A 21,294-nucleotide genomic window follows, 5' to 3' on the forward strand; every position below is an offset into this window, starting at 1 on the left:
GAATAAAAAAAATATAAAAATAAAAAAAAAAAAAAAAAAATATAGAGAAAAGAGAAAAAGGAAGGGAGGGGGAGGCGGGGGGGGGGGGGGGGTGGGGGGGGGGGGGGGGGGGGGGGGGGGGGGGCAATTATGCCGCAAACTGAACCTGAAATCAGTCACATCTGTGGCGATCGTCTATCTAGAATTGATCAGTGTCAAATGGGGAATATCAATTGCGACGTGCGTGTGCTTCAATTGAGGCGATCATCAATCAGAGACCCAGTAATTCGCACAAAAATGTGAACAAAAATAATGCACCGAACAATGCCAAAGAATTCAGTCGAAACACATTCATTGGGTTGCTGCTATCTAATCAGGAGGTGCAGCTACCCCAAGGCAGTCACTAAGAAGCAGTTAAAACTTGAACTATAAAATTGACAGCTCATCGTTGGACTTACCATTTGGCTTTCCATGCTGCTGTTGCGGCTGATGGACCACTTAGACCAGCTAGAGCAAAATCCAAAATCCACTGTAAATTGTTGACTTTTCCAACCCGCTGATTATGGCTGAAAGCTTTCAAGTTTTTGTTTGCGTTGATCCAACACTTGCGTATACGGATGGATGGGAGGATGGGATTTGAATTTATGCTATTTGTTTCGTTTCTTTTCAATTGTAAACATTTCGCGCATCGAATTTGTATTATTAACAACACACACAAATATTTAAAGAGCTATTTTTAAAGTGATGAGTGGCAGTAATCGTTGTTTCCGCACCACAAACTGATAATTATCCAATAATTTATAATTATTTAAATTTCCGTTTGACACACACGCACTCGTAAATTCCATATATTAGAGTGAATGCACTTTTGTTTACAATTTTAGTAGTATAATTTCCTCTGCTTTGGGTATTTTTTGTACAATTTTCTTTCATCTGTTTTTGATTGCATTTCTTTCATTTCAATTCGCACACAATCTAAACATTATTTGATTTCCACTTCCGCTGCTTCCTTTTTCACTGACCAACAATTTCTGGCTACCTCATTAATAGCATTTCCATTCACATTTCACTCCTACACTCACTTTTTGGCTTTTGTCACTTCACTTGTCAGCACAAATTGCTGCTAAAATTCGTGGATTACGCGTCGAATAATGGCGCCGATTCAACGGTTCGTTTCACTGCTAACGGTAACTGACGCGACGAGGCAGCAGCAGAGAGACAGAGAGAGAGAGAGACGTGGAAGCAACAAGCGTTTCAGCCGGAATGATAACGGTTTTTAACGTTACGACCTGCCAAATGTCTTGGGCAAATGCACGAAAGCTTTTCGAAGGCGAAAAGCTTCGACGAAACGCATGTTTCGGCGTGACTGAAAGCTACCGACGCCACCCGTCGTACAGTACCTTTGGTGTGCGTGTATGCTTTGCCGGTGCCAGTGTGTGCGTACAGTGGGCATTAGGTACAAGGGAACCGATCGTTGCATTTGGATAAAATATCAATTTATTCATTTATTGTAATAAAACACTCTGTTCTGACCGAAAACCGAGTTACCATTTTTCAGCAGTCGAATCTATGAATGATATTCATAGGTACAAACATCTCAAAATTGCTCTGATTTCTCGATCAGGAGCAAACATTTCATTATATTCGTAGATTCCGTTCAGTTCAGTTCATATTTTATTGTAGATTTTTTGGTATATTCGTAAATTTGAGCGCACACTCGTAATACCCATTCGAGATGACATTTACATACAAGGATCTAATAGATGTGGCCATTGGGACACCAGAGTCGGGCCACGTCAATTTCTATGCCCTGCACGTGCTGCTGTCCAACTTTGCGCAGAAATTGGAATGTCTGGATGAGATTGTGGAGCAGGATGAGTACCTGGCCTCCAATATACGTTTGCAGAGCAGTTTGAGTGAGTATTTGAAAGGGAGGATTACCCCTCGGGATCTACTACATTCTACTGTCTATTTTCTCTTTCCTTAGTGACCATGGGCCGGCCCTGCTCCAAATATCGTCTGGTGGGTGGTGCCGATGCAGAGGAAGCACCCGCTGATGCGCCCGCAAGTGACGCCCCAGCTGAAGAGGCGGAACCAGCGGCAGCCGAAGAGGATCCAGCTGCAGCTCCAGTTCCAGCAGAGGAAGAAGCAGTTGCACCCGAACCTGAACCAGAACCAGCAACACCAGCACCCGAGCCAGAACCCGAACCCGAACCCGAGCCGGAGACTGCTGCACCCGAAGAAGCTCCCTCGGCAGCACCTGAACCCGAACCTGAAGCCGAACCACAGCCACAACCTGAACCGGAGCCAGAGCCAGAGCCAGCTGCATCGGCATCCCAACCTGAAGTGCCGGCGACCGCAGAGCCAGCCGAGGCAGAGGAACCTCAACCGATGTCGCACGCGGCGTCACGCACCTTTCAGCGGCGGTCGCAGCCGCGCATGGATGGCTCCGTGACGGGCAACCTGACGCGCCTCGAGAAGCGTCTGTCCAAAGTGGAGCTGCAAAAGGAGCAGGCCACCATAGAGATGCAGTCTTTTGTGACCACTATGACGGGACATATGAAGCTCACCATGGAGCAGCTGAATAATGTCACCCATCTGCTGATTGATCGCAAACCCAATCCCGATCGCTTCAAGCTTATCCGAAATATTGCGCGGCAGCTGCGAGCGCTGATGCGAGCTGCCACCGACGACGAGATGTCCATCAGTTGGACGAGTGGTGAGGCTGTGGTCGAGGAAATGGAGGACATTGAGGAGGAAATGCAGGAGGAGGGGTCAGTCTCCACTACCGCTACAGAGGGGGAGAAGCCAGAGGAAGAGGAGACCCTGGACCTAGAGCAGCAACTCTGCTACTCCCCAGATCGCATGCTCAACGAGCTGCTGGAGCTCAAGTCGCAGTTCTGCGCGCTGACCAACAAAACCAACGAGCTGGCCGCTGCACTGCTGAAGCAGGATGCACAGCATCTGATGAACAACATGAAGGATCTGCAGGAGACGGTGCGGGAGATCAAAATGTACATTTCCAGCAATCGGGAGTCCACACAGAGCATGCTCTCGCAGGTGAATGCGAATGTGGTGCAGATTTCGCTGCTGCGGAAGTCCGTGACGCATTTGGACGAACTGAAGATCGACAAGACGGAGGTGGAGCTGCTGCTGGCCGAGAAGGTGGACTTTGATCAGCTGGCCACAAAGGTGTCGCTGGAGCAGCTGGAGGAGTACAAGGCGCGCCTGGAGAAGCAGTTCTGCGAGTTGCGTCACATCATCAACGTCAACGAGAAGAATGTCCTGCAGATCATCGATCACCTGCGCATGACCCTGGGCATCGATGCCCTGGAGCTCGGACTCAAGGACTTCCGCGAGCTCATCGAGAAGCGTGTGGCCATGATCGCCGAAGCGCTGCAAAAGTACATGGAAATGACCAACGATGACTGCGCCGCTGCCGCTGGGCGGGTGAAGGTGCTGCAGGATCTGGCCTGCGTCTCGTGCGACACGCCCTGTGTGATGCGCACCGTGGAGCGCTCCAAGGTACCCTCGCTGCCGGCGGCCAAGGGCTCCACAGGCCTGGGACCGATTGTGACCTATGAGCTGGGGCAGATACGCAAATCTGGCATCATGGGCTACTACCGCAAGGACGAGTTCCCCCACTGTGCCAGTGCCTGGACCAAGGGCACCGCTGGTGTGCCCATGGTCAAGTGTGTGCCACGACATGCCGGCGGCACGCACACCACCCACACCGCCGACGAGCACATGCAGAAGGTGGTGCTGTCCAAGAAGACCTCGGGATGGCATTAAATCACTTTGTTTATCCTTAAATTTAATATATACCAGCGTTAAAATGTACGTTTCGGGAATATTTTATCCAAAAATAGCAACATAATTCAAATCTGGCGCACAACCAATATGCACGATATTTATCGCATTCGCAACCAGCATTGATAATTCGATATCGATGTTCCATCACGACAATTCGTATTTTTCTTTTAAGGTTGGAACTTATGTTGAAGACAATCTAATGAAAAAAACGTAATGAAAACTGGCCAGCTTTGTGGAAAATTTATTGATGAATCGCATAAAATTATAGTTTTAGCGCTGAAAATCCCAACTAGCTGGTAATATTAAATAGAATATCAAAATCGAGGAAATCGGAAGTGTGCACCTATATTATTTCGGTATATTTCAGTGATATTTTAGCGCTCACATTTTAGACGCAAACGTGAGCCAAGAAGAGCGTTCATTTTGGCAAGGTATGTCAATCAGGTAAAAGAGGACGAGCTTTTTTTAAGGCCCTCACCTTTCCCTCATGTGGTGAAAGTTCCACATTGCGATGTGATATATTTACTGCTAATATTATATATAATATCAATATCAAGAAAATTAATTTGTTTGGTTCCTGCATGTCTACGGTATATTTGAAAAAGAAGAAGGTATATTTTTAAGGGGCCGTGCGGTATATTTTATCTATAAGTCCAAGGTCACATTGTTTTGAATTTGTTGTCCAGCAAGTATTGTTGGCGCGCTGTTTTTATGTTTTGTGCTTCCCTAACTCTCTGCCGTGTTCGTGCTTTTCGTCAGCGCTGAAACCTAAACCAGCTGGCAATATACATTATTGTCTCGCGTTCGCTGCATTCCGAACAAGTTCTCGACCAAATCTGGACTGGCCCGCAGAAATCAAACATAAATGTTTATTCCGGCCCAGCGACGCGAAATTTGCGGTTTTATTGTGCGTTTAATCAAATGTGATGTCAATTTATGCCACTGATCCATTCCAATTGGCAGAGTGCTGGATCGAGCCCAAAATATTCTTTAATAATTGAGTGTGTTGTCACAGCAGAAATTAAACGTCGAAATCAGCAGAACCAGAAACAGCAACAAAATCACACATAAAACATAAAACGAAAAAAATATATATTTATATTTTGTATAATCAAAATTCTAAACGAGACGCGAGACACAAGGCAACACACAGTGCGAGATAAAACAAGAGAAAAAGAGAGCGAAGGGAGAGAGACGAACCGACAAGCAAAACAAAAGCAAGAAGTGAACCCAGAAAATATTCCGTTTTCTCGATCTTCTTTTCTCGTGCATCGCTCCATCTCTTTCTTATTTACCTGAGTTCCCTGCAATTGCAGCCGGCAACTCGCTCTCCCGCTCCCGCTCCCGCTCCCGCTCTCACCGGGCAAAACAAAACAGCGCAAAGGAATTTAGCGAATAAGGAAAGCAAAAGAAGGAGCAGCAAACATGGCAATGCAACGGGAAGTAGGCGTACAGGACTTTGTCCTACTGGATCATGTCTCAATGGAGAAGTTCATGGACAACTTGCGTAAGCGGTAAGTCAGCTAAAACCAATAAATATTGATTCCCCCATGTGGCCTTGTACTCTCGCTCCTCCCCTTGTGGTCGCCTTCTCTTGGTCTAGTTCAAGGCTTTGTCTGTTTTGCTCCATTGCCAGTGTCACGGCTCCCCAACCGGTTGCGGTTCTTGGCTTTTCCAACTCGATTAAAGTTGATTTCTTTTATCGGCTTTTCAATTAAACTCCGCCGGTTGCCGGTGGCCGTTCTGACGCCGCTGTCTGTCTGGCTTGTTGCTTCGCTTGGTTCTACTTCAGAGCGCGCTCAATGGACCCATTTGCATGCTCGTTTAAAGTGTTTAACTTTACTTTTAGTTTTTGTTTTATCAGTGAGTGAGTTAGTGAGTGTTGACGGCATGACTTTCGGTTTTTAAACATTCATTAGCAGGCCATTTAAATAATTTAAGAGGGTACTGGAAGTGGGGAATCTCTTAGAAGACTTAGCCCAGAGCGATAATGCGTGAAAAAACACATGCATCCATATATTGGGAAGTGAGTTACTTGTAGCATTTTAATTTTATTTAAATTATATTCAATTTTTGTGCTATTTTTGTTGCTTTCCTATTGAAAAGCATTCCGGATCACGCTGTCAAGTTGGCAACGAATGATTGACGTCGCATTTCGAGAGCATCTTTAAAGATTTTATGTCGAAAAATCAGGCCAAAATCTGGTTATAGATGAAAAGAGACAGAACACACCTCTTTTAGGAGAATTTTACTTGAATAATGAACACATTTTAGGGCAAAGAATTATATCAGTATTATAGATTTCAGTTAGATATCAGACGATATCTGGTGTGTCTGACAATCAATTCATTTCTCTGCTACCCCAGCAATCCCTAGCCCAACAATCTGCCACCTGTGGCCCACCACGTCCGCGTGTCAATATTTGTGTGGCCAGCATTGTGGTTGGTTCCAGTTAGCATGTTTTAATAGTCAGTTTACTGTCAGAGGCAGTGGAGGGTCCATAATATGTGGAGTTCCTTTACCTGCCACACAGCCCACGAGGTGCCCCCACAGCACCATGGCACCGAGGCACTGTAGTATGTCATTTCATGCGGCGTGTGTCAACAACTTGTTGCATGTTGTCCGTCTGTGTGTGGTGTGTGTCTCTCTCTCTCTCTCTCTCTCTCTCTCTCTCTCTGTCTCTCTCCAAGCTGCCACGGGTCGTTGCATTGCATGCCTCGCTAAGTTTCATGTAAAAACGATCACTATCATGTAAGTTCTCGCTACATTGTCGAGTCCACATATTTATCTTTCCGATTAGCAAGGGGTCTACAAAATTGTGGAAATAGTAGAAGTTTCGCTTTGACTTTGAACATTTACTCATATGATAATGAGTGGCTTCATCACTTCATTACGCATGCTAAGCTTCAAATCCGAAATTCTGTCAGTATTTGGGCAGTGATTCATTCAAATGTATACTAGAAGTGGCCACAGATATATTTAATTACTGAGCACACTCAGACGATATATCACAATTAGGTATCCCGCTGCCTTTTGATAAGCCACAAGCCAAATGCCTTTGCCTTGAGTGGAGGAGGCGCTGTCAGATGGGAATCGGTTGAACGAAAATTGAAAAAGGAAATTAATTGGTTAGGCAGCTGTGGCGAGATTGATATTGAATCACTAAGATCATTCACGAATGATGGATGAATGGCTGAAACTGGTCTCCAACTCGATTGCGCAACTGAAAAGAAAACTATAATTAACCGTAGATTACTCTCGAAAGATGTTAACCCAATTATGTGGTTCATAAAATCCGCTTATCAAAGCATCGCAAAAGCAAAAGCAACAACAGAAATTGGATTAATTGCATAATCGTCCAGTGATGTTACTCCACGATTTTCTTTGCTGCTTCAACACGGTATTATAATCATAACAAAAACACATAACACAACACAAATCAATTTGTTGCTTGGCACATTAATAAATATTTAGCGGGAAAACCAGGAAAACGAAATATGTTGCACGAGGAAAACCCCGCAACAAATTGAGGGTCAAAAACGAGCCAAAAACCTAAAAAGAAAAGCGAAGCACGTAATGGGGGGAGAGGTGGCAGAAACGTGAACAAAATAAATGAAATTCATTAAAGCAAAACTCACTTTCATTCCGTTGGCCAAATGCGAAATAACTGCATTTCAGTTGCTTTACATTTGTAGGAAGATAAAACAGATACGCTTACGAGAGAGCGGAGGGGGCTATGGGTTTTTGGATATGGTTTGGGTACAGCCAGAGGGAAATGTGCAGGCATATTTGCACCTCAAATTGATTTGTAAGATTATTTGATAAATATTTCACAAATACGTTTTTCTCTCTCCAAAATTATAATAAATATATTCCTTTTTAATGCTGCATAGAGTGTAAAAACTTCGACGCTTCGGAATGTTTTTCTTTCATGCATTTGGCTCGGACTTGCTGTAGTTTGTTGGCAATGACATCATGTGTTGGGGGGAGCCGAAACTTGCCACGGCGAGTCTCTTCTTTGCTTTTATTTTGGCACCCCAAAACATATTTTATTTTCAAAACAAAACAAAAATATATTTTAATAAAGGCTCTTGCTGTTGCTCTTGCTCTGAGTCACTGAGTCACTCTCTGTGTGTCTTGCAGATACTCGAGTCAGCAATCACAAACACTAACGCCGAGCCACAAAAAGGCAGGAACAGAAATGCCATGGCGTAGCCAAAAATACAAACCGGTTGATGGCGTCAGTTTGGCCAAGACTCACCCACAAAAAAACAATAAGAGAAAAAAAGAGCAACAAAAAATGTGCTTGGATGAAGAAAACTTGTTTGAGTTAACAGAAAAACCTTACAAAAGTTGTTCCTCTCTTTCCGAAGCAAATGAATTTGTTTGATCTGGTCCAAGTTCATTGGGCTCTTCCAAGGAGTTTTCCTTTCTTTTATGACTGCCATTAAGTCAAGTGTCCTCAGGGGGAGGGCCCATAAAATCACTGATCACTGATTGATCGCCCTTTGACCCATCTGCACTCGAGTGCATAGCTCATTTCGATCTTTCGTTGCCTGATAAGTTTAGTTTCCATTGTTCGACTTTTGTTTACGCATTTATTTGGCCTATATTCGATAGTAGATCATCATTTTTCGTGGCTTCTGTTTACAGTTTGTGCTCACTCATGCATTTCCCATGAACTGCCGGTTGAACTTTTCAATCCTACGATAGAACAAAAAAAAACATTTATTACGGCTATGAATTTTTGGAATATTATTTTGGGGGCTTTATTAAATGATTTGCATGACAACGTGGAAAATGTTCTTTACGAGGTGATCAGTACAGCTTGATCTTGTACATTTTTAATGATGATGATCCATAAATAAAATGATGTGGGCAGAAAAATGTACAGAAAGATCTTTAGGAAGCCCCATCAAAGGGGGTTCCTTGATCTTTAAACTTTAAGATGATAATGACTTCTGCTGAAATTTTGGCAGTGTTCTGATAATTTAGCTCCCCAAAACACTCTTGAAATATGTTTATTTCACGCCACAAATCAACTCCACTTTTCCCGCAGTTCTTGTGAACTTCAAGTGCTTTTGCCCTCCACTATTTACACACTTCATGGATTGCCTTTTGTCTTATCAAGTGTGAAAAAGAAAAACATCTACAGCTAGAGCTAGAGCTATAGATTCAGGCCATCGAATGAATCACAAATGTGACGTCCCCGACTGGCGCTCAATGCAAACAGCAAACTGCATTTCAATTTCAATTTGAATGCTTTTCGTTTTCCATTTAATTTATTTTGTTTTTACTTTATTTTTTGGCTTTGCCAAGGCTTCGATTTTAGTATTCCACAGACGACAATCAAAATGCACTGAAAACAAAACTTTCTTGTGTTGTTTTGAGTGTTAAGTGAAGAGGAGGATTTTTGTGGGCAAACAAAACTCCGAGAACATAAAAATAAAACACTAATTTATGAGTCTTTTATGACTCTCAAAAGTTGCTGTCACTCTTTACTCGAATAGAAATGTTCCAAAGGCAAACTCTTGAGGGTGCTCCGGCAAATCTTATCGCTCAGTCCAGAATTGATAGAAGTATATAAAAAAATCCCAATTTGTTTTTATAATACTCGTACACCTTTTGGTGTGGCAGCTACACCCCGTCCTGATACGTGGCATTCCCTATTTATTTATTTGCTAACCCGATAAGATTGCTGCATACTGCGGTTCCAAGAGCCAGAAGTAGACGCAGAAAATTGTTACCTATACTGAGCCTTGGCCCGCGGCTTTTGGCTATTATTGACGGCCCACGTACGGTGGGATTGGACATGGGTAATACTTATCGCCAAGGTGATAAGCGACAGACTTTTATGTTTATGCAATTGTTGGTAACTTGAAGACCTTCCAGGGGATTGTGTTTCCCCCACCAAATATTTCCTACTAAATATTCCTTCCACTGTTTATTTTGCTTCACTTTCGATGGGAATTTGTTAGAGACTCCATTTTCGTGGAACGTAAACAATTGGCACCATGCTTATTTGTACAAGTGATTTTCTATAGTTTTTCTTGGAGCTAAAAGCTGTTCAATACTTCAAGAATGCTTTCTCGATTTCCGATTGCAATCAGCAATCGTTCTGTTTATTTGTGCAGTGAGGGCAACTTCATCATTGTCTTTCATTGCAAGTTGCATGCAGTTCAAAGGGAGTCTTTCATCTCTGACTCGAGGTAAACAATGCTCGATGCCTGCCTCCCCTCACGCACACCTTGCTGCAGCGCTTATCTAGCTCCCTGTCTGCTGATAAGCTGCTATCAAATGAGTCAATTGCTCGTGTGATAAGCACCACTCTGTTACCGAAACGGAAATCAAATCATTTACATAACGGCAACGCTTCGATTTGATTGCCACGTAAAATATCTCTGGGATCTTCGCTTCTGTTTTCTGTTTCCATTCTGCTTCCTATGTTTATGTGCAAATTCTGTGCAAGAAAAACATTATAAACTGTGGGGGGGGGGAAACTAAAGCAAAGTCTATTGTTGCTCTGGCAGACACACAGAGCGAGCTGGGAACCCGTCTAGACGACGCCACTGTTGCTGCTTCGCTCCTCACTCCTCACTCCTTCTCTTTCTCTTTCTCTCTGTTTGTTTATTCAGCGCTCGGGCAATGTTTGTCATTCGCATTGCAATAACTTTTACTTGGTTGCATCTGCATTTCGTTTACACAATTCTTTATCAAGTTCTAGCGCCTTGTCTGCTCTAGCTCCAGCTCCAGCTCCAGCACCCTGCCCCACTCCGCTCCGCTGCTAATTGATTTGCGTCTGCCTTTTGCCTTTTGGGTGTAAATTGAAGTTAATTTGAAAGCATCGCAAGATGCAATTGTGCATTGCGCAAATTGAGAGAAAATAGAAGAAAACGCAGAGATACAAAATGATGTACGAGTATGCGCATATGAAAATGGAAAGTCTTGTGAACCATTCTGCGTTGAAAATTCTATTTGCCGCCTTTGTTCTGCCTGAGGCTACGCAGATGTGCTGTCTCTTCTCTTCCCTCTTCCCTCTTCCGTCTTTCGCCTCATGTCTGTCGGATGCGGTCAGTCAGGAACGAAGCGGGAACGGAACGGGAGCGGCACGGGAACGATGGCCAGAAGGCTACGATGGAACAGCTTTGTGGGCACATGCCGATGTGCTGTTTCCCATAAATGCGATTATTGGCAGCAGATGAAGAAATTAGCGAGGGGGTTTGACCTCTCTGCACGCATGGATGGACTTTCTTTTTCTATATTTTGTTAAGGGTATAAGAAGTACAAAAACTTAAGCCAATCGCTATTTTCTATTGGCGTAGAACACAATTTTTGTGCATTTAATGAGAAAATTCTCTGTATTCCACGCATACCCTCAGAATAATGACTGCATTCAACACTCCATGTGGGGTCTAAGGTCTAGTTAGTCATCACTGCATTTCCCATAGTAATTATAATGTTGCTGCAATTCCCAACTTTATTACAACTAAAATTTATTTCAATAAATGCTACCCTCTATTATTCCATACTTATCACCTTCCCACACACCCGAGCATTCCCATTCAATCTGTTTCCTCTTGTATTTTATACTGCCATCAAAATGTTCAATAAATCGCTCAAATTCAATTAGACAGCAGAAGACAACCCCCCATAAAAGCGAAATAAAAACATTGACCCACTAAGAGCCAAGTTTGTTGACCAAATCAATGACGTCAGCGCAAAAACTTTACGAACGAAAAGTGCAATGTTGACTTATTGATTTTCTATCCGGCCTTCTTCTGCCTCGTAGTTAAGGTTTCTGTGTGAGGAAAATTCTATGATTCATGAACTCAGTGGAGTAGTAGATGTAGTAAAATGCGTTGTAAATGTTTAATGACAACATGCAAATTGCATTTGAGAGTGAGTCACAGCGCAGCCTTAAACGTGTTAGTATTTGAAACCAAGCTAAGCAATTTGTTCATTGATAAATGTAAATAATTCAGGCAGCATTGAAGGTCTCCACAACGTCAGGAAAGATGACTCAGAAATTGCTTATAAAATAATGGATAATACGTTTAATAGTGTGAAAACAGGGTGTGAACAGACACTCAAAAATAAAGACATATCGGCATAAAGACATAACAAAATTGTTGCTGAATGGTGTTACATTTAGTGCTGGAAATTCTGTTGATTTTGTTGTTTTCCTCTATCTGAATTACGTCACTTGTTGGCCATGCAAGCACCAGTAATATTTGCCCAGAATGAAAAACTGCGACGACTGAGGAGCAGCGACAATAATTATAATGAATAACCCCCAGTCAGCTGGATGGAGTTGTCAACTTTATGAAGTGTTCGCAAAAGAATGAAAATGTGAGCAGGGGAATGTGCGAGTATTTCAGCCACAAAACAGAAGAAAGAACAGAAAAGAAAGAACCAAAAAGCATGTGCCAGCACTTGGATAAACACAATAAATTATGTGTAGGAATACTCGTATTTCTGAAGAGCAAGTGCCATGTGATAAAATTAAATGAAAGAGCTAAGCGGATTCGGGTATGACTCCAACGATTTAGGGGGAAATTATGGCAGAGACGGAAAAGTGTGAGTCAAACTTTTACACCCTAAAAGGATAATCTGGTTTTAGTTTTCGACATATTGATCAGCTCTAAATGGAAGTACAATTTGTGGAAACTTAATTTACCACAAGTAATACCGTAACCTCTTTCAGCGTTCAACAACCTGTGCAATGATCTCATGCAAAACCTTGGCCAATTCCCTGTCAATCTCCCCACTCTGCAGCGTCCAGATCGAACTCTCAAGAATTACTCTGTACAGTTTAGCTCATACCTGCAGCAATTACTCCCAAATATAATTTCTATAGCCTCATTGGACTGTCCCACCTACGCAGCAAAAGGCAAGTGGAAAGTCATGCAGGCAGGCGGCAGCCTACAAATTTTCTGACGGCACGTCAATCATGAGCCACGTGGGCGGTGGAACACATCCACCCCACACCTGACAAGGTGTCACTATGAGACAGAACATACCTCGTACCAAAAAAGAGTCACTCGGGGAAATCATAGAAATCACAAACGAATGGAGACTAAGTCTAAGAGGCTTGCTGCTTGCCCTTTTCGCTGCTAAGACCTCAGGCACACTCGTGTCAGTGTGTGACCCCCTTGGTGTTCTTAAAAGTTAACAAGCCGTACTAAACGCTTCCTCGGAGTTCACTAGTTCAGCGCTAATATTATCACCATCTGAGAGCATTTTGCCGCTTGTCGCCTGTCACATTTCTGACCCAAATGTGGAGGAGTGGCAAACAGTAACAGAAAAGATCAGCAGAGACACACACACACACAGCTATGTGTAGAAAACGAAACAGAAAGCTGAAAAGCCAGCAAGCACACTGCCTATAAATAAACACTGAAAACTTAAGTAAAAACATGTGTGCTGCCGGCCCGACTTCTGGGCAACCGAACAGACACCCGACCAGCAGACACCCGACCAGCAGACACCCGACCAGCAGACACCCGACCGACCAGCAGACACCCGACCGACCAGCAGGCCAAACACTCAAAACATAAATACAAAATACAAAAACAACAACAAAATGCGCGGCATTAAGTGTGTGTATTGTCTTAATAATTTGTCTACTTTTTCTACTTTTCTTTTCGGGCTAAACAAAACTGTTTGGCTTGGTTTTGTTTTAACAATTTCTCTTCGTTGCGTTGTTTCATTTTTTTGGCTTTGCTCAGAGCTCTGCTCTGTCTTTGCGGTTTTGTAATACTTACACTTGTTGCACACAGTCCAGGTCCACTTGGGTGGGTTAGCTGTCGGTTATGTGGCGCTCTTCTGGTGTAATTTAATAGAGAAATAAACCATTACTTTTCATGCCAGTGCTAGCCAAGACACTTGGGCTACACTTTGTTTTGTGTGTAATTTTGGCACACAATTTGCATTTAATTTGCAACTAGGGGGGTTCCTTCGTGGTAATTAGTTCACTGACACAACAGCACTGAATAATGATTGAATAATTAATTACATTTAACCAAAATGTAATCCATTTCTACTTGCTTTTTGCCTGTCCCGCTTCTGATGCCGTTTTATCAGTTTAAAACTCTTGAACTTCAATGGAAATATTTGCCTCGAACGTTCTACTTTAAAGTTACTGCTTCAGTTCGTTGGAAAGTTTAGTATCTTTGGCACAATTCCAAGTTTTTGATAAGATTATAAGAGCTATGGATCTATAGGTTTGAGTGCTGGCCATGGCATCAGTTTTGTTGCTTGGTTTAACATTATCTTCATGTAGTTCTTTCTGTTTGTTGCTAGGAATCATGTTGTAAGATTATAGCCATTTTGTATTAGTTACCAAGTACCTGGATGGGGCCACAATCTTAGTTGAATTAGTTGGCTGATCGTTATCGGAATTTACATAATTTTTAATGGAAAATTTATTTATGGTTTGTTTGAGCTAAAAATGAACTCCAAAATGTCATTAACATTTCTCTTGGCTTACCGCAATTATTTTGCTATTAATATATACATAGGTACTGCCTTAAATAGCTTTAAAAGACTAATTACTATTCATTATATTTGGACTAAGAAATTATTTGAATTTACTCCAACCAAAATGTATAATTATATTTCCCGTTTGCACATAGATTTCCCATGACAATATATACAAAATTCGTGATGCTATTCTAAAAACAGAAAAGATCTAGTGCATTCCTCACATTTCGACAGATTGAAGAGTGCCCTGGATACACCCCAATCCCATACCATCCCATTCCATACAAGATTGACCCACTTACCGTGCATTCAGTTCATCATTTAATCAACAAAACAAAAACTGTAGACTCAATCTTTTGGCGCTTACAAACTGCATACAAAATAAAAAACCCACACACCTCCGCGCCCATTTCAGTCAATCAAAAAAGCGAGAAAAAATGATCAAAATTTGAGCCACATCAACATCAACATCAACATCAACATCATCGACGGCGATCAATTTGATTATTCGGCGCACCCCAGGAGAGACTATCGTCGAGAGGTGGTGGCACATAAACCCAGATCTACACATATTCAAACATATTCGAATTGGAATCCACAGGCACCAAACCACGGGGAGCTATGGGAGCATTTATTCTAGCTAGTCCTCCTGCCGCACAAAATCTATTGCCTAATTTAAATGCATTTCCAAACACAAACTAATGAGCAACCCAACCATTCCCATATCTCTTTGCAGTTTCCAAGTTGGTTCCATCTACACATACATCGGCGAGGTGTGCGTCTCGATGAATCCCTACAGACAGATAAACATCTACGGCCCGGAGACCATACGCAAGTACAAGGGTCGCGAACTCTTTGAGAATGCCCCACACGTGTTTGCCATTGCGGATTGTGCCTACAGGGTGCTCAAGCAGCGCCATCAGGACACCTGCATACTGATCTCCGGCGAGTCGGGTGCGGGCAAGACGGAGGCCTCAAAGATCATTATGAAGTACATTGCAGCGGTGACCAATACACAGGGACAGAATGAAATTGAAAGGTGAGTAGAGGCATTGATGGGAATGGGTTATAAAAGTCTGCTAAAGATTTAAACTTCCCATAACAGAGCTTCCTTTAAAGACCTATTTAATCTTCTTAGACTTCAGAACTAGTTCATTAAATCCCAAACAGTTTCCACTGAGTGTACGCCATAAATTAGTCTGTCAATTTACCAACTCTCAGCCTCTCAGCCTGGCTGAGAGAATGCTTTCAGAGCGCTCACAATACTGCGAACTAGAGAGTGGGAACTCGAACCCAAGCTACAGCCAACAGAAAAACTATCTTGCCATTGTTTTTGCATGCAAATAGCACTTGGAATTTTCATTGGTATGGTGAGTGCATGAAGGCCGGCAACATTTTCTAATTAAGCCAAAGCCTCTGCCTATTGGCAGCAGCGGCCACATTCCCCAGATAAAGAATAATCTCTCACACACATCGCCGAAGACAGTCATCGCGTGATGTGTACCCTTTGGATGACATCATTGACGAAACTAAAGCTTAAGTTACCGAATTAATTGCCCCCACTAATTGCCAACGCTGCATTGCCGCCCAACCACTTGGTCTAAGCGACTTTTATCACTTTTGGGTGTAGTTTAAGGTGCTCCATAAACTACACAAAAGACCCTCAGGCCAAGCCCAACATAATAACCGTAGGAAATTGCCAATTTTTAGTGGTGCACAAGTGGAATTTAAACTGACATTTATTAGGGTTTGGGGGGAAGCATTTACTAAATTACAGCGAAATGGGTAGAGAACGTTTTAAGAGCCATTTAAGTGGTAATTTCTGCAGCGATTTAATTGCATTTTTAATGAATAAATTTCTTAATGTTTCCATTTTTAATGCTTCCATTTTTTATTCCTTTGCAGAGTTAAGAACGTGCTCATACAGAGCAATTCGATATTGGAGACCTTTGGCAATGCCAAGACGAATCGCAACGACAATTCGAGTCGTTTTGGTAAATATATGGACATTGAGTTTGATTACAAGGCGGATCCAGTGGGTGGCATCATCACCAACTATTTGCTGGAGAAGTCGCGTGTGGTGCAGCAACAGCCGGGCGAACGGAACTTTCACAGTTTCTATCAGGTGAGTTATGGTACCCACCCTAAAAATAAGTGGGAGCAAGCTGAATTGACTTGCAAGGTGACGCTGTCCGCTGTGGTGAGCATCAATAAGTTATTCACCACGCACTGAGAGGCAAGCGCTAGAAAGGGATAGAGATGGAGCTGTGCTCTCCCATGGTGAAGACGTCACCTTGCAAGAATTCACCTTGGCTGGGAGTACTGTTATGTGGGTGGGCAATATTTACTCAAGTGAGTCAGCGTGACGCGTGCCGAAAGGTGACGATAGGCAGGGCAATGGGGCGTCAATTGCTCTGCTAAGCGGGTGCCGGGGGAGTGCTCGGGGGGTGTTGGTGCTGCTGCCTTGCGGTCAGCTTTTACTGTAACTTTGTGTTTTATTATTTTCCCTCAGCTGAGCAGACAGTTGTGGTGTAGGGTAGGGTGTGGTGTTTAGACATTTATGGACATTTAACTTGAATGCGAAAGCAATTTGAGACAGCTACCATAAGCCGGGAGGCACATTTTTCCATAGCCATTCCATTTCTATACCCTATTTTTTCACACTCATTTCCGTTTGGATGAGTAAGTTGTGCAACTCAAATTGAAACTGATATCACAAATATATAAAAAAAGAACAAAACATTTTGTCATATTTATTTCGGTTGAATTTCGCGCAGTGATAAGCTTTGCCCATGAAAAAATATCTGGAATGTCCGCTCGGCTTACGCACTCATAAGGAAAGTAAACTTCAAGCTACATTTTTAGCACAAATTCTCAACTAATTATGTCAATGAAGAAGCAACAAGTGCCAGACCAGAGACTATTAATTTAATTACACTTGCTGACAGCTGGGCTTTTAGTTCAATTGCTGAACTCTTGTCCCTGGTCTTTGGCTTTGCTTATTGATGATATCATCGAAATGATAACATAGCCCATGCCCTACCCCGACTTATACACTAAGAAATCAAAATAGATTCAATACGCACCTTTGTTATGTGAGTATAATGAACCATTGTTCGGCTTGATTTAATCTGTGGGAAGGTGTTAATTGATAGAGCTATTTGATTGCCAATATCCAGCTGAATTATTTAATAGCAAATTAATCTACTGTTTAATTAGCAGCGCCATAAAGTGCTAGTTCTGGTTGAGTGTGAGTTTGGTCTGGCTTCAGACTTTCAGGGGTATTTCCTCATAATAAATACTGTAGGAAATTTGTTACTTATTCCTCATCGATCATAGATTGTGTCTGCATTTGTCAAAAGTTATTAGATAGTAAGTATTTGGGTGCTGAACTTGCCCACTTTTACGTGAGATATGAGCCAAGAACGTGTGCAAAAGTAACTGTTAAAGGAGTGATTTTTATAGGTTAAAGTACGAATTTTACTCATTCAAAAGTGAGCCAAAATCCCTTACTAGATGAGCATAGAAATTCCTCAGACAACTAAAATGGCAAAACGGAAATGCAATAATATCTAGCACGTCTACTAATTGCATGCTGTGCTAAATACTTGCGATATAGATATGGTCACTGTATAATTTGTGCCTGAACTAATGCCCCCCATTTGGGTTTCCATTTCTAGCTTCTACGCGGAGCCAGCGACAATGAACTGCGTCAGTATGAGCTGCAAAAGGAGACGGGCAAATATCATTATTTGAACCAAGGCAGCATGGATATACTGACAGAGAAATCCGACTACAAGGGCACGTGCAATGCCTTCAAGACTTTGGGCTTCTCCACGGATGAGGTGCACACCATTTGGCGCACAGTTGCCGCTGTGCTGCACTTGGGCAATGTGGAGTTTCAAAGTGAGTTTATGTTATAATTTGTATTGAATTCTAATTGATTTGTTCCCCCCTATAGCCATTGAGGATGAGCTGGTTATCAGCAACAAAAAGAGTCTGCAGTCCACGGCCAAGCTGCTGCAAGTCACCGAATCGGAGCTGGCAACGGCTCTGACCAAACGCGTCATTGCCGCTGGTGGCAATGTCATGCAGAAGGATCACAATGCCACACAGGCAGAGTACGGCAAGGATGCGCTGGCCAAGGCCATCTACGATCGTCTCTTCACCTGGATCATTTCACGCATCAATCGTGCGATACTCTTCCGCGGCAGCAAGACCCAAGCGCGGCACAACTCTGTCATTGGTGTGCTCGATATCTATGGCTTTGAGATCTTCGATTCTAACAGCTTTGAGCAGTTTTGCATTAACTATTGCAACGAGAAGCTGCAGCAGTTGTTTATAGGTGGGTGTGGAGGGGACTTTAACGTTGATTGAAGCTTATAAAATATTTTATTTCGCCGCAGAACTGGTGCTAAAGCAGGAGCAGGAGGAGTACCAGCGCGAGGGCATCGAGTGGACAAATATTGATTACTTTAACAATAAGGTGAGTCCCCGAAAGGCACTAGCTCCAAGCAAACCTTAAACTAAAATCCCTTTCCATTTGCCTTTCAGATCATTTGCGATCTTGTGGAGCAGCCGCACAAGGGCATCATTGCCATCATGGATGAGGCCTGTCTGAGTGTGGGCAATGTCACCGATGACACGCTGCTGGGCGCCATGGATAAGAACTTGAGCAAACATCCGCACTACACCAGTCGCCAGCTGAAGCCCACGGACAAGGAGCTGAAGCATCGCGAGGACTTCCGCATCACGCACTACGCCGGGGATGTCATCTACAACATCAATGGATTCATCGAAAAGAACAAGGACACGCTGTATCAGGACTTTAAGCGTTTGCTGCACAACTCCAAGGATGCAAACCTCAGCGAGATGTGGCCCGAGGGTGCGCAGGACATCAAGAAGACCACAAAGCGACCGCTGACAGCGGGCACACTCTTCCAGCGATCGATGGCCGAACTGGTCGTGACGCTGCTGAAGAAGGAACCCTTCTATGTGCGCTGCGTCAAGCCAAATGACATCAAGAGCTCCACTGTGTTCGACGAGGAGCGAGTGCAGCATCAAGTGCGGTATTTAGGTCTGCTCGAGAATGTGCGCGTGCGTCGTGCGGGCTTTGTGCATCGTCAGCGGTACGACAAGTTCCTGCTGCGCTACAAAATGATCTCACAGTACACGTGGCCCAATTTCCGTGCCGGCAGCGATCGCGATGGCGTGCGTGTGCTCATCGAGGAGAAGGGCTTCGCGCAGGATGTAAAGTACGGCCACACCAAGATCTTTATACGCTCCCCCAAGACGCTGTTTGCGCTGGAACAGCAGCGGAATGAGATGATCCCACACATTGTGACGCTGCTGCAGAAGCAGGTGCGTGGCTGGATTGCCCGGCGCAACTACAAGAAGATGAAGGCAGCCATGGCCATAATGCGGGCCTACAAAACCTACAAGTTGCGCAGCTACGTCCAGGAGCTGGCCAATCGCTTCCGCAATGCCAAACAGCTGCGGGACTACGGCAAGAGCATTCAATGGCCACATCCCCCGCTGGCAGGACGCAAGGCGGAGGCGAAGTTGCATCGCATTTTTGATAACTGGCGCGCTTGCATGATTCTGCGCAAGTATCCACGCAGCGAGTGGCCACAGCTGCGGCTGCAGATCATTGCAGCCACAGCGTTGGCAGGCAGACGACCCCACTGGGGCCAGCAGCGTCGTTGGCTGGGCGACTATCTGTCCAACTCGCAGGACAACAGCGGCTACGATTCGTACACCACAAATGTGCGGAATATGAAGAATCACGGCGGTGGCGACTCCGTACGCCAGGTGCTCTTCTCCGGCTTCGTGAAGAAGTTCAATCGGCACAACAAGCAGGCGGATCGTGCATTCATTGTGACAGACTCGACCATTTACAAGCTGGATGGCATCAAGAAGAAGTTCCGTGATTTACAGCGCTCCATTGGCATCAGAGAGGTGAGTTTGGATTAGTTTCTAACCTTGTAAACATTTAACATCTGTTACCTCTCTGTCCACAGCTGACTTCAATCAGTGTTACGCCCGGACGCGATCAGCTGATTGTCTTCCACTCGCCCAAGAACAACGATTTGGTGTTCTCGCTGCAAGGCGAGACATCACCACTGAGGGAGGATCGCATTGGCGAGCTGGTGGGCATTGTCTGCAAGAAGTATCATGAGTAAGTCAAGCAGCAATGGAGCACAACACGCTTCAACCATGCCTTAATTTTGTGTGTTCTCTTGCAGCTTAACTGGCACGGAACTGCGCGTGAATGTGAGCAGTAATATTGCCTGCAGATTGGGCGATAAACCGCGCAACATTGTGGTCGAGGGTGCGGCCAATGTGGAGATACCAAATTTCCGTCATTCCGCTGGCAGCATTATCTTCGAGGTGCCCTCGTCCTACTGCGTTTGAAAGGACAAGCGAGAGTGGACACCAACCTAATTGTACATTTGCAAACTAACCCTAAGCTAAGGAACTTTCTACTTAAACTTGTCACTGATCTGTCCACTAAATCAAGCTCACTTCTGTGTATACCCTGTGCCTTCTGCTAACCCACGCTCCCTCTCCCTATTGTAGTTGTAAGAATGTTTTCTAGTTAGTTCTACGCGTATCTATGTATATGTCTGTGTCTGTGTGTGTTTTTTTTGTTTTTGTCAAGCAATTTTGTGTGTAATTTTGTACATTTTTCTATTACGTATTGTTTAAGGCGATTTATTTATTTAACCACAATCCATGTGAACGATTAGCAAGCTGCCTGTTGAGCTGGCAGACAAACAGCAATTAAAAAGTATTCAATGTGTACTTTGTGCATTTTTAATTAAAGAAAAATCAGGCACACGACAAACAACAACAAAACGAGAAATAAACTTAATAAATAAATAAAATATGTATGCAACGAATTCAATAAGATTTTGTACTTCATCCACAATGTGTGCCATTACGATATAATAAATAAATCAATCACAAATTTATAAATTGTACGGAAAAGTAGGCTGTGAGTCTGTCACCAGTTCTAGC

General features: G+C 43.6%; 3 protein-coding genes across 5 annotated transcripts in view; 2 read left to right on the top strand and 1 right to left on the bottom strand.

Moving 5' to 3' along the window:
• LOC117581753 (platelet-derived growth factor receptor beta) overlaps positions 1 to 1,253 on the bottom strand; it is a 16,232-nt gene extending 14,979 nt beyond the window's left edge. For both annotated transcript variants that reach the window (XM_034269154.1, XM_034269152.1), the window contains exon 1: positions 438 to 1,253. The gene's annotated coding sequence lies outside the window, so the exon portion shown is untranslated. The remainder of the gene's footprint in view (positions 1 to 437) is intronic.
• LOC117581754 (serine/threonine-protein kinase 10) overlaps positions 1 to 3,819 on the top strand; it is a 22,003-nt gene extending 18,184 nt beyond the window's left edge. Inside the window, exons 2-3 of the mRNA XM_034269155.1 lie at positions 1,710 to 1,895; positions 1,967 to 3,819. Of these exons, the coding sequence (XP_034125046.1) occupies positions 1,715 to 1,895; positions 1,967 to 3,771 (1,986 nt within the window). The 5' untranslated portion in view covers positions 1,710 to 1,714 and the 3' untranslated portion in view covers positions 3,772 to 3,819. The remainder of the gene's footprint in view (positions 1 to 1,709; positions 1,896 to 1,966) is intronic.
• Positions 3,820 to 4,474: 655 nt separating this feature from the next.
• LOC117582390 (unconventional myosin ID) overlaps positions 4,475 to 21,294 on the top strand; it is a 37,475-nt gene continuing 20,655 nt past the window's right edge. Inside the window, exons 1-9 of one of the 2 annotated variants that reach the window (XM_034270068.1) lie at positions 4,475 to 5,306; positions 15,011 to 15,313; positions 16,180 to 16,399; positions 17,955 to 18,180; positions 18,236 to 18,619; positions 18,681 to 18,760; positions 18,829 to 20,232; positions 20,295 to 20,452; positions 20,520 to 20,703. In XM_034270068.1, coding sequence (XP_034125959.1) covers positions 5,218 to 5,306; positions 15,011 to 15,313; positions 16,180 to 16,399; positions 17,955 to 18,180; positions 18,236 to 18,619; positions 18,681 to 18,760; positions 18,829 to 20,232; positions 20,295 to 20,452; positions 20,520 to 20,688 — 3,033 coding nt within the window. In that variant the 5' untranslated portion in view covers positions 4,475 to 5,217 and the 3' untranslated portion in view covers positions 20,689 to 20,703. Of the gene's footprint in view, positions 5,307 to 15,010; positions 15,314 to 16,179; positions 16,400 to 17,954; positions 18,181 to 18,235; positions 18,620 to 18,680; positions 18,761 to 18,828; positions 20,233 to 20,294; positions 20,453 to 20,519; positions 21,079 to 21,294 lie in introns of those variants that run through there. The other variant, XM_034270067.1, reaches the window with a different exon arrangement.

This window comes from Drosophila guanche, unplaced genomic scaffold (genome assembly GCF_900245975.1).
Source record: "Drosophila guanche unplaced genomic scaffold, DGUA_6, whole genome shotgun sequence".
Lineage (NCBI taxonomy): Eukaryota > Metazoa > Arthropoda > Insecta > Diptera > Drosophilidae > Drosophila > Drosophila guanche.